This window comes from Lottia gigantea, assembly GCF_000327385.1.
Source record: "Lottia gigantea unplaced genomic scaffold LOTGIsca_77, whole genome shotgun sequence".
Taxonomy (NCBI): domain Eukaryota; kingdom Metazoa; phylum Mollusca; class Gastropoda; family Lottiidae; genus Lottia; species Lottia gigantea.
In genome coordinates, this window is record NW_008710566.1 from 747446 (window position 1) to 761640 (window position 14195).

The 14195-nt window shown below is 33.6% G+C and overlaps 1 protein-coding gene across 1 annotated transcript; it reads left to right on the forward strand.

Annotated features, from left to right (window-relative positions):
• Nucleotides 1–785: 785 nt before the first annotated feature.
• LOTGIDRAFT_132040 (hypothetical protein) lies at nucleotides 786–9226 on the forward strand (the record flags this gene model as incomplete). The annotated part of the gene is made up of 9 exons (XM_009066522.1): nucleotides 786–1027; nucleotides 1288–1429; nucleotides 2391–2582; nucleotides 2801–2962; nucleotides 5027–5152; nucleotides 5407–5537; nucleotides 5792–5960; nucleotides 8689–8856; nucleotides 8987–9226. Coding segments are annotated over 9 exons (1572 nt in total), but the record flags the coding sequence as incomplete, so codon positions are not given.
• Nucleotides 9227–14195: the final 4969 nt, after the last annotated feature.

Below are 14195 nucleotides of genomic sequence, written 5' to 3' on the forward strand. Positions count from 1 at the left end.
GGATTGGACCAGGGGCGCAGATCGCTTTTTCAATGCGGGGGGGACCAGTGGCGTACACAGGATTTATTCAAAGGGGGTGGGACCGAAAGTGCGAATTCGATGTTCTCGGATGCCAAATTGTGCCTATTTTACGTCTATTACAGACATCCCCCCTAATTTGATTGCAGAGTATAGCGGCATGAGAAGGTTTCAGTTGACCTGGTGACGCCGTATCTTTATAGCTCTCAGAAATATTATAGAAAGAAAGGCACGTTGCTTGTTACTGAATTTTCCAGTCATCCAGTGGGTGCCCGCGACCTAGGAGAAAATTATTTTTGAATTAAAAACTTCAATTTTCACCTGGGTGATCTATAGGGCGACCGATACCTTTCAACCAATCAAATTTAATGTCAAGGCAAGTCCTCTCAGTGGCGGTCCGCCATTTGTACTGATCACATGATATGATGGACGAAAATTTGCGCACGATAAAATTCGCTACGTGTGGCCCTTCGTGAGTGGAGATGGGTCACAAAACGAACGAATGGTCTTCCATTCTACTCAACCAAGCTTGACCATATCATTTCCCCCCCCCCCAGGTTTTCTGAAGGGAAGACATGTTGATTAACATAACAACCAAACATTAAGAGTTATATGGACTCTATAAAAAGGTTGTCTAGTTGACATACCCAAGTAACAGATAAACATCTTTAACTATGTTAACAAAGTGAAATAGCTGCTGATTTGAATAGATTTGCCAAGTAACATTTGTCTCCTTCAAAGTAATTCATTAATTTTTGTTTATTTTTGTGTTTTTGCAGGTTGTGATGATTATAGCTGTAGTCATCTATTTAATATATTTTATAACAGCTCTGGTGTTTGGAGCCACCCGTGAATGCGTGAACACAACTCCACTTATAGTTCTGACATGTTTAATACTGGCATACTTCCTCTTTGGATTTATTATGAGGCATTTTGGAGAAAATATGAAAGAAAAGGGTCTTGATCCATGTGTAAAATTTCTAAACAATAAACAACGGATATTAAAAGGGTAGGTGTCAAATATCCATTTAGCTTTTCAAATCCATGTTGTCCTGTTTTAGCACCTTCGGTTTTTTCAACCCAGTTTCTCACTGTTCATGTCAAATAAGGAAATGGAAAAATTTCCCACATTGCATACTGCAGTATTTATTGATGCTCTTTTCTTATTTGTAAAGGTTTTAATAAAGGACCATATGAAAGTATGAATTTGTATTTTGACTTCTGCTATTAGGCTAGCAGCCATTTTGAATTTGATCATTGTTGTTTCAGATTATTTGTGTTCCTTGCACTGGGAGGAATATTGGTTGTGATAATTGCTACAGGCGTTTACCAGCCCAGAAACCTCATCTCTGTTGTTGGCTATCTCTTCTTTGTCTTAATCCTGTTTTTATTCTCAGAACATCGTAAACAGGTGAGTTGATAAACTGGATTTTGGATGGGCTGTAGAATGGATGTTGTGTCATGTAAGAAGGAAGCTACGAAATGCCTGGCACTGAATTTGACCTTATCTTCCTTATAGTTGGACCTGACTAGCCTAGTCATCCTGGAAAATTAAAAATGATATAATCAATGAGGTAGACATGAAATAGTCTTGTAGCTATCGTAGATAATTAAAGATTATACAATCAATAAGGTAGACATGAAATAGTCTTATAGCTATCCTAGATCATTCAAGATGATACAGTCAGTGAGGTAGACATGAAATTGTCTTGTAGCCATCCTAGATCATTCAAGATGATACAGTCAGTGAGGTAGACATGAAATTGTCTTGTAGCCATCCTAGATCATTCAAGATGATAGTCAGTGAAGTAGACATGAAATAGTCTTGTAGCTATCCTAGATCATTCAAGATGATACAGTCAGTGAGGTAGACATGAAATAGTCTTGTAGCTATCCTAGAACATTCAAGATGATAAAATCAATAAGGTAGACATGAAATATGTCTTGTAGCTATCCTAGATCATTCAAGATGATACAGTCAGTGAGGTAGACATGAAATAGTCTTGTAGCCATCCTAGATCATTCAAGATGATAAAATCAGTGAGGAAGACATGAAATAGTCTTGTAGCTATCCTAGAACATTCAAGATGATACAGTCAGTGAAGTAGACATGAAATAGTCTTGTAGCTATCCTAGATCATTCAAGATGATACAGTCAGTGAGGTAGACATGACATAGTCTTGTAGCTATCGTAGATCATTCAAGATGATACAGTCAGTGAGGTAGACATGAAATGAGTCCAAACGCTATCCTGGATCATTCAAGATGATACAGTCAGTGAGGTAGACATGAAATGAGTCTTGTAGCTACCCTGGGTTTTTTTGTTAGCTGCCAAGATTAGGCTTTTTGTTCAAATTTTTTCATCTTTCTAGATTAAATGGAGACCTGTACTTGGAGGATTTACGCTTCAGTTCTTTTTAGCTGTAATGATTTTGAAATGGGACGTGGGCTATAAACTTTTCCATTTCCTTGGCGGTGTGGTCCAGGTGTTTCTTAGTTACACAGATGTTGGATCCAAAATGGTTTTCGGTGACAAATTCATGGACCATTTCTTTGCTATGAAGGTGAGTTTTAGACTATGTAATTATAAGTTTTTGTTCAAGAAGTTTAAAATGATAAATCAGATTATGAATTTCTGCAAAGAATTTAGAATTCTTACAGGGTGTCCGAGGAGGTTTAGAGGCAAATAACAATTAAACCGAAGCGATTCTTAAATGGCTGCCAATCTTAAAGGAAAAATATTTTTGGTGTATATTTTTTATGTCAATTTTTGTTTTTTTAGGTTCTCCCTGTGATTATATTTTTTAGCTGTTTTATATCCATCTTGTATCACTTGGGCATCATGCAGGCAATCATTGGTAAAATAGCCTTTGTTATGAGAAATATGTTGGGTACCACAGCAGCAGAATCTCTCTGTGCTGCTGGTAACATCTTTGTTGGTCAGGTAAGAACTATGCATGCCCATCTTGAGTGCTTGCCTTGCATCACAGTCATAGAAATTACAGGAATCATGGATGTCTAGCAGTGTCCTTGATACACATTTAAAGGCTAGAAAATCAAAACGGAATCTTTAAATGTCCTTGATAGAAGATATAAGTGTCTCCAATACACATATAAAAACTAGAAAATCAGAATGATGTAAACAGAGGCTATAAATGTCTAATACACATATAAAGACTAGAAAATCAGAATGGTGTAAATAGAAGCTATAAGTGTCTTCTGATACACATACAAAGACTAGAAAATCAGAATGGTGTAAATAGAAGCTATAAGTGTCTTCTAATATACATATAAAGACTAGAAAATCAGAATGGTGTAAATAGAAGCTATAAGTGTCTTCTGATACACATATAAAGACTAGAAAATCAGAATGGTGTAAATAGAAGCTATAAGTGTCTTCTGATACACATATAAAGACTAGAAAATCAGAATGGTGTAAATAGAAGCTATAAGTGTCTAATACACCTATAAAGACTAGAAAATCAGAATGGTGTAAATAGAAGCTATAAGTGTCCCTGATACACATATAAAGACTAGAAAATCAGAATGGTGTAAATAGAGGCTATAAGTGTCTTCTGTTACACATATAAAGACTAGAAAATCAGAATGGTGTAAATAGAAGCTATAAGTGTCCCTGATACACATACAAATGAAACATAAAATACTTGTAAAATAGTCTTTTTATACGCCCACATGAATATGTGGTCGTATATTGTCGTTGCCCCTGTCCGTCGGTCTGGCGGTCTGCCCGTCCGTCTGTCTGTCAACATTTCTTGTGAGCACTATACAGATTACAGTTTTTATCTGATTTTGATAAAACTTGGTGTGATGCTTTAGATTGATAGGATCTCGGTCAAGTTCGAATTTGACATATTTTCCATGAACCGTTTTTGAGATATTGCCCTTGACTTAGAACGCCTTGAAATTTGTTAAAAATTGTTCGTGAGCAGGATTGAAGCTACAGTTTTCAACCAATTCTGATGAAACTTGGTGTGATCATTGGAATTGATAAGATCTCGGACAAGTTTTAATTTGACGCATTTTCGATGAACAGTTTTTGAGTTATTGCCCTTGACTTTGTTAAAACGCGTCAAAATTTGTTACAAATAGTTGGTGAGCAGGATTGAAGCTGCAGTTTTCATCTGATTCTGATGAAACTTGGCATAATCATTGGAATTGATAAGATATAGAACATGTTTTAACTTGACGCATTTGAGATGAATGGTTTTTGAGTTATTGCCCTTGACTTCGTTAAAAAGCTTCGAAATTTGTTAAAAATAGTTTGTGCGCTGGATTGAAGCTACAGTTTTCAACCGATTCTGATGAAACTTGGCGTGATCATTGGAATTGATAAGATCTCGGACAAATTGTAACTTGACGCATTTTCGATGAATGGTTTTTGAGTTATTGCCCTTGACTTTGTTAAAACGCTTCGAAATTTGTTAAAAATAGTTATTGCCCTTCACTTTGTTGAAACGTCAAAGTTTGTTCGTAAGCACAATAGAAGCTACAGTTTTCCACCGATTCTGATGAAACTTGGTGTGATCATTGAAATTGATGTGATCTCGGACAAGTTTTAACTTGACACATTTTCAATGAACAGTTTTTGAGTTATTGCCCTTGACTGAAATGAAAAACGTGTCAAAATTTGTTTGTGAGCACAATAGACGCTACAGTTTTCAACCGATTTTGATGAAACTTGGTGTGATCATTGGAATTGATAAGATCTCGGACAAGTTCTAACTTGAGATATTTTTGATGAACTTTTTTTGAGTTATTGCCCTTGACTTTGTAAACACACATCAAAAGTTGTTTTTTTGCCCTTGATTAGAGCTGTATGATTTATTTGTTTGTTGTATTTGGCTTATTCATATTGATTTTAAAAAATTTTGTGGAATTACTCAGCATAAATAACTGGCATTTATATATGTAATTGAATTCAAACTAATAAAATTTCTTCAATATGAGAAAATTCGTACTTTAGTCACTAAAGTCTTTGTTTTTGCAGACAGAAGCTCCTATCTTAATCCGACCATTTTTAGAGTTAATGACAAAATCTGAACTACATGCTGTAATGACTGGAGGATTTGCTACCATAGCAGGTGGTGTCATGGCAGCTTATATTTCATTTGGGGTAAGTTAGTGATTTCAAACTTATTTTGCAGCTTGCTGATCAATCCAAGGGTATTGGGTATCAAGACAAAGGTTGCAGGTGCTGTCGATGTTTAAAATCCATTATTGTTTGTTGGCTGTTGTTGCTTTCCTGGCATAATTTCCCTCACTGCAGACTGCAAGGCATTTCTAGATATTCATTCTGAAAAGTGATCAGAAAAGCTGGACATTAAACAGAATTAGAATGGCCTGTTTAAATTATTCATTTTATTGCAGGTTCCTGCTGAACATTTGTTGTGTGCATCTGTAATGAATGCTCCCTGTGCCTTGGCTGTTTCTAAACTTCTGTACCCAGAAATTGAAGAAAGTCGCATTTGTAACAAAAAGCATATCAAGAATCAAACTTCGTAAGTAGGCAAAAAGGTTTATTCAAATATCGTCTGTTTCTGCTATTAAAATGTGGAGGTTGTACCCATGTCAGTAATTTAGGTCTGCAAGCATAGGAATAAGATTGTGTGTTTCTCATTTGGATTAACTCAAAGTTTGGTCTGAAGGTCGGCCCTGGCATTCGTACAGACTTGTGAAGATACACTTTTCAGCTACTTTTCTTCGTGTTTATTCATCAGCTTTAGGAGTAACTTTAAATATCTTTATTCTTCAGGAGTTATCGTAATGTTCTAGAAGCAGCGGCAGCTGGTGCATCTGCTTCCATAGGATTGGTGGCTAATATAGCAGCTAATTTGATAGCTTTCTTAGCTCTGTTAGCTTTTGTCAACGCAGTGCTATCATGGTTTGGTGGATTTGTTTGTCTTCCTGAATTGTCGTTTGAGGTAAGTTAATAATTTCTTGACAAAAATTTATAAATATAGGTCAAATTAACGCCAGATAGTCTCATGTTGTCCCACTTACACTTTTCCCCTTTTATAAGCCATTATAGCATTTAGTTGACATACACTTTCACTTTTTATACGCCATTATAGCATTTAGTTGACATACACTTTCACTTTTTATATGCCATTATAGCATTTAGTTGACATACACTTTCACTTTTTATACGCCATTATAGCATTTAGTTGATATACACTTTTACTTTTTATAAGCCATTATAGCATTTAGTTGACATACACTTTCACTTTTTATACGCCATTATAGCATTTAGTTGACATACACTTTCACTTTTTACATGCCATTATAGCATTTAGTTGACATACATTTCACTCTTTATAAGCCATTATAGCATTTAGTTGACATACACTTTCACTTTTTATACGCCATTATAGCATTTAGTTGACATACACTTTCACTTTTTATACGCCATTATAGCATTTAGTTGATATACACTTTTACTTTTTATAAGCCATTATAGCATTTAGTTGACATACACTTTCACTTTTTATTCGCCATTATAGCATTTAGTTGACATACACTTTCACTTTTTATACGCCATTATAGCATTTAGTTGATATACACTTTTACTTTTTATAAGCCATTATAGCATTTAGTTGACATACACTTTCACTTTTTATACGCCATTATAGCATTTAGTTGACATACACTTTCACTTTTTATACGCCATTATAGCATTTAGTTGATATACACTTTTACTTTTTATAAGCCATTATAGCATTTAGTTGACATACACTTTCACTTTTAATACGCCATTATAGCATTTAGTTGATATACACTTTTACTTTTTATAAGCCATTATAGCATTTAGTTGACATACACTTTCACTTTTTATATGCCATTATAGCATTTAGTTGACATACACTTTCACTTTTTATATGCCATTATAGCATTTAGTTGACATACACGTTCACTTTTTATACGCCATTATAGCATTAAGTTGACATACACTTTCACTTTTTATATGCCATTATAGCATTTAGTTGACATACACTTTCACTTTTTATACGCCATTATAGCATTTAGTTGACATACACTTTCACTTTTTATACGCCATTATAGCATTTAGTTGATATACACTTTTACTTTTTATAAGCCATTATAGCATTTAGTTGACATACACTTTCACTTTTTATACGCCATTATAGCATTTAGTTGACATACACTTTCACTTTTTATACGCCATTATAGCATTTAGTTGATATACACTTTTACTTTTTATAAGCCATTATAGCATTTAGTTGACATACACTTTCACTTTTTATTATACGCCCACATGAAATTGTCGTCACCCATGTCCGTCGGTCCGTCCGTCCGTCCGTCCGTCCACAATTGCTCGTAAACACTCTACAGGGCACAATTCTTGACGGATTTTAACGAAACTTAGTATGTGTGTTCGCAATCACCCAAGGATAAACCCTATTGAAAATCAGCGAAATCGAAAAATATTTAGCATGAATTATTGCCCTTGTTAATTTTTAGCTCGTAAACACTCTAGAAGGCACAATTCTTGACAGATTTTGACGAAACTTGGTATGAGTGTTCGTTATCACCCAAGGATAGACCCTATTGAAAATCAGCAAAATCGAAAAATATTAAGTATGAATTATTGCCCTTGTTCTTGATAACGCGTTCAATTTTTAGCTCTTAAACACTCTAGAAGGCATAATTGTTGAAGGATTTAACGAAACTTGGTATGAGTGTTCGTAAACACCCAAGGATAAACCCTATTGAAAATCAGCGAAATCGAAAAATATTTAGTATGAATTATTGCCCTTGTTCTTGCAAACGCGTTCAATTTTTAGCTCGTAAACACTCTAGAAGGCACAATTCTTGACAGATTTTGACGAAACTTGGTATGAGTGTTCGTATCACCTAAGGATAAACCCTATAGAAAAATCAGGGAAATCGAAAAATGTGTAGTATCAATTATTGCCCTTGTTCTTGAAAACGCGTTCAATTTTTAGCTCGTAAACACTCTAGGAGCACAATTCTTGACAGACTCTACAAGTCACAATTTTTTTGTTCATAATCACAATTTACAATAGATGTCATTATTTTCCTGAGAAACTATTTTGGTTAACAAATAAGAAAATTTAATTTAATCATTTAACATGTCCCTAACCAGCCACCATACATGTACAGCATCATAAGATACTATAAATAGACCAAGTGGAAAATCCAAGACAGATATCCAATCATAGCTTAGTCATGTGACTTGTGATGGCACAGTTTGTGATGGATTTGGGTATAAGTTGAATATTTCCTGGTGTCTATGTTAGCTATTTTCTAACAAATATTCAATTTCAAACAAAGCTATCAGTGGGCGTATATTACCTTGCCTGGCAAGCTATCTTAAGTATTATAGCATTTAGTTGACATACACTTTCACTTTTTATATGCCATTATAGCATTTAGTTGACACACACTTTCACTTTTTATACGCCATTATAGCATTTAGTTGACATACATTTCACTCTTTATAAGCCATTATAGCATTTAGTTGACATACACTTTCACTTTTTATATGCCATTATAGCATTTAGTTGACATACATTTCACTCTTTATAAGCCATTATAGCATTTAGTTGACATACACTTTCACTTTTTATACGCCATTATAGCATTTAGTTGACATACATTTCTTTTCAGTTGGTTTGTTCCTATCTGTTCAAGCCAGTAGCCTTTTTAATGGGAGTGGAATGGAATGATGCTGGCTCCGTAGGAGAACTGATTGGAATCAAGACATTCTTAAATGAGTTTGTTGCTTACGAGAAGTTGGCAGAGTTCATCAAAAACAGGGAAGATTGCTTGGATGGCGTTTCATTATCTGTAGGTTTTAAATTCTAAAGTTTAACAATGTAAAGAAACCTATAGACAATAATGCATTGTTGTTAATCAAGTATATAGGAGAGGGTATCATAAATCACAGGAAGAAAAAGTCTATAAGTATTTCATGGCTAGCCCATTTTTATTTCAGATCAAATCTGAAGTGATATCAACGTATGCTTTATGTGGGTTTGCTAATCTCAGTTCAATTGGTATACAGCTTGGTGGACTGACACCCATGGCACCTAATAGAGCTAGTGATTTAGCCAGTGTGGTTATTAAAGCTTTATTTGGAGGTATTATTGCCTGTTTAATGACTGCCTCCATTGCCGGTAAGTATACAAAATATTCGTCAGTATAAATATCATATCACAGAGATATTCACCAAATGAAACCAAAGACATTTCTACATTTCGATCATGAATTTTTCCTGCAACACTAGCATCTTAACCCTTTTAACCCTGAGTGTAAATAATATTTAACATCATATACCCCGAACTCCAAGTAATAAAAGTAAAAGCGTATGACGTTAACGTTGTATGACATCACTTAGCAACGGCCAATATACCGGCTGCTTGGGTATATATTACATTAGTGTTAGGCCGGTAAACAGGCCGCTAGGGTTGAAAGGGTTAAGGCTGCACAATGGCTATCTGAGAAATATTAAGCAATCAAAGAATTAAGGGTAGTCGAGAGTTGAATATTCAGTCCAAAGATCAGTTAGACATATTTTGGCTACACAATGTTTTCAATGTTGAGATATATAAAGTAATATAAGAAAAAAACTTCTTAGATTCACAGTTAAGGATTATTTCTACCAGCTGGTCCTTGGCCAAACCTCTTGGTATTCATTGACATTTCCTGGGTTATCAGTACCCATTTACAGCTGGGTCGACTGGAATTATGAGTGAAGATGACTTATTGAAGGTCATTGTACTTGATGTAACCAAGCAAATGTTGTCATGTGAAGAACCAACTGTGCTATAGAACCTCTTATGATCTAGAGTTGGTTAATGATTTTATACTTCAGGTTTATTGGTAGTTCATACTCCAGAAGATCTGCTTGTGACTTGTGTTGGCAATGTTACAAATAGTACATTTTCATTATTAAATACCACCGAACCAACAACTAGCGTATTGTATGATGTTTTAACCAATAACACCATGGCGTTTTAGTCCTAAATCACAAGATGAAATCGACTAGATTGCGTAGTATTGGGTAAAATTTGGCCATCAGAAATATCAAATGACATGAAGGTATTTTAGAAGTGCTAATTATTGCTATGACTTAGTGCTAAAAACTTGGAAACCTTGTAAGTATAACGTGCACCCTTTTTTATGGCTCCTGCAGACAGAGAGAATTTGGCGTGTGTCACTTTCTCACCACACTACTCCCCGTACACGAGGTACCTTTTGCTCTACTATGTCTGACGAAGGCTTATCACATGATCAATCAAAATGGCGGACTACTACAGTGATAGTCACGCTTGTCCTTGTCTTTGAATTCAGGCGATCGGATATTATAAAGGCAGGGGTAATCTTGGCATAATTCAATAAATTATCCTCAAGGATTGCTTCCGTCACTACTTCACTGGGCGCCGCCATCTTTGAATACCAATAACGCATGTGCGTTGTGTTTGTCGTCTAAGAAAGTAGCTCACGGTTACCCGCACACAGTGTGTCATCGGCCACGAGTGGTCAAAAATATCAAACACGATAGATATTTTCCACACGACCACGAGAGGCCAAATGCACACTAAAAATTACCCGCTACTAGTCGAGCGTAATTGGCTCTGTGCTATTTTCTCTCTGTGTGCAGGCGCCTTTACCCTCTAGTTAATCTGGACTAATCTGTCACTGTTAATATTACTTTACCCATCCAAACAAACAAAGATAACACCATTCTCAAATTCCTCATTAAACAAACTTAGCAATACAGGTTTCTAAAATTTTTTAGCCTTGTTCATGAGTTAAATTTGGTTTTTACCATATCAAGGAAATATTCTTCCTTCAAAAATTCCTTATACAGTTTAAATATATTTAAAAATTTGTTTAAGAAAGAAGTTTAACTGAAATGAAATAAGAATTAAAGGGATTGTAAAGAGGTTTTCTAAACTTTTTATGTATATAGGGGACTCTGATAGCATCAATTTGCTAACTTTAATGAAAGTTTAAAATCTTGTATATAAATATTTTTTGTCTTCTGATATGAATTTTAAGTATTAAAGGGATTGTAAAGAGGTTTTCTAAATTTTGTAGGTGTATCTGGGACACTGATAGCATCAATTTGCACCATTCCAATTTTCAATCAGACGTCATAAAACAACTTAGCAGAATTGCTCGAACCACAGACGACTGATTGGAAATTGGAATGGTGCAAATTGATGCTATCAGTGTCCCCGATACACATACAAAATTTAGAAAACCTCTTTATAATCCCTTTAATACTTAGAATTCATATCAGAGGACAGTTATAGATTAGTCAATATTCAAAAAATATTTATATACAAGATTTTTTAAACTTTCAGTTATCAAATAAACATATATATGTATTCTAAACTTTTATTAAATCATTGCCTTCAAAGAGTATTTTTTTATAAGCCATAAATATTCTATCTTCACTTGAGTCCATAAACATGCATATTTCTATATATTCTATTCCAACATATTGATTAATTAATTAATTAATCCAGTGTACTTGGAAACTTTTATCAAAAAGTATTTTATATAAGTTATATATTTGCATTATTTTAACATCAGTATTGTAAACTTTCTAAGTCATTATTATTGAGCTTAAAGATGGGTTCCCTTATTTCATTTATGCAAAATGAAAATGCTAATACTTATATGAATAGAAAGTACAGGTGTTCTAATGACTTGGAAAAATACCAGTTTGTCTCACATGTCCATAATTAATTCATAATTAGCTAAATTAGAAGAGAATTACCACCAGAATTCCAACGAGTGACCGATCAAGAAAGGTCAAAATGTCTTTTTTGTTTAACCAGACTGTAATTACATGGACATTTATGATTGGTTAAAACTCTTAATTATATGCAATAATAACATAATGATATGATTAAGAATACAGGATAATTCATTAGAAACACCAATTTATTGAATAGTTTGCTTAATTTGACACTAAAAAATAAGGAAACCCATCTTTAATATTTACTATATGAGATGTTAATATCATATAGAAAATACTAAATATTATTATTTTTTTTACCACCTGGTCTGGGAGAAAGTTATTTAGCCTAATTCATTGCATGCTAACCAAAGTTACGATTCTAATTGTGATAAGTGATACAGATAGCTGAAAATAAGCTGTAATGACTATTAAAAGGCATGATTAATATGGCTATGTTCTTGTTATAATAAATCTCATTGTGCCATTATCATCCTGTGAAATTGAGACAATGCTTCATGCAGATTAAAGGGATAGGTGCACCATTTTTTTTACCAATCATACCTTAGTCTCAGAAACTGGAATTTTTAAGCTAAGCCAATCAGTAATAGTGTTCACAGCTCACCGTCAAAATTTAAACCTTCAAATCTTTGTCCAGAGTTATTTACATTTGATGAGTCGTCATAAATTGCCAATTGCCATATATAGAAAAGGCATCTGTAGCAATAGGAAAAATTCCTAGTTTGAGATATTTTTCATACACTTCTAGTAGCAGTACTTCTGAAGACTATTTACTTCATTCAAGACTCAAATCACCCTCTAAAATGGTGCATCTGTCCTTTTACGAACTGAAGGTATTTTTCTCCATTTTATATTAACTACATATTTATACACAATATATCATCCAAGAATCTTCGGTTTTAGAAAATTCCAATTTTATTTTTGAATTTATTTTAATATTTTTTTTTGTTTTGTATCCATTTTTTGTTTGCCATTTCCTTTTCAGTATTTTATTTTTGCCTTTTTTTTTTTTAATGTGTTATCTATATTTTGTTTTGCCAGTTTTTTTTTTCTATGTTTTAAGACGCGTAATATTGCATTTTCTTAATAATCCTTTAACGTGTAGAGATCGCATTTAACAGAACACAACTGTATTGTACACAATGTTTCAACAATTTACATTGTCATCATTAAGTGGAATGAGGGAGTATAATACAATAAGGTATAAATTTACATAAATAATAAACTATAGCAATAATTAATTCACCATGACAATGTAAATTGTTGAAACATTGTGTACAATAAACCTAAGGAAGTAGTATATCATAAAATTGTGTTCTGTTATTGAGTATTTTCTGTAATGTGTTTTGATTCAAGCCCATTTATATCTTAAAGATGGGTTCCCTTATTTTAATTTATGCAAAATGAAAATTTTAATACTTATATGAATAGAAAGTAGAGGTGTTCTAATGATTTGGAAAAATACCAGTTTGTCTCACATGTCCATAATTAATTCATAATTAGCTAAATTAGAAGAGAATTACCACCAGAATTCCAATGAGTGACCGATCAAGAAAGGTCAAAAAGTCTTTTTTCGTTTATCCAGACTGTAGATACATTATGTACATTTATGATTGGTTTAAACTCTTAATTATATGCAATGAGAACTTAATGAAATGATTAAGAATACATGAGAATTAAAATTAATCAAATAGTTTGCTAAATTTGACACTAAAAAATAAGGAAACCCATCTTTAAATGAATATACTTATCTTAATATTTACTTTACTGAAATATTAGAGCACACTACTGTCAAAGAGATTGTTAAGAGGTTTTCTAAAAAATTTTTATGTGTATCTGGGACACTGATAGCATCAATATGCACCATTCCAATTTTCAATCAGACGTCTATGATTCTATTAATGTCCCTGATACACATAAAAATTGAGGAAACTTCTTTAAGCTCGTAAGAAGCGACCAACATGTATAGTAAAGTAAATAATTAGACATTGATATCAATGGAGGTCTATTTTGTTACTCTTTGCTCAGACGAGCGTATTTTATGGCGGTGAATTATGTGCCCGCTCATGTCAGCGACGATTTCTTAAGCTGGCTTAAAAAATGCTAGATATTTACGACAGATTATTTAGTAATTAAATTGGCTCGTATTAATGTTGATATTCAGTGACGTGACAAAAAATTACGCCCTAGCATTAGAGGTACAATAAATAGACATTTAATCTACCTAAAACTAAATCAGACTTTTCAAATTGAAATTATATTTAAATTTCTATAAAATAGTTTTCTACCAATGGCCTCTTCATTATTTTTAATCAAAGCGTCTCGTGTTAAACCAGTTTTTGCAAAACCCAAAGATGCTGTTGTTGCCTTGGTGTGTTTCTATTCTGCTGCCTTGCTATTG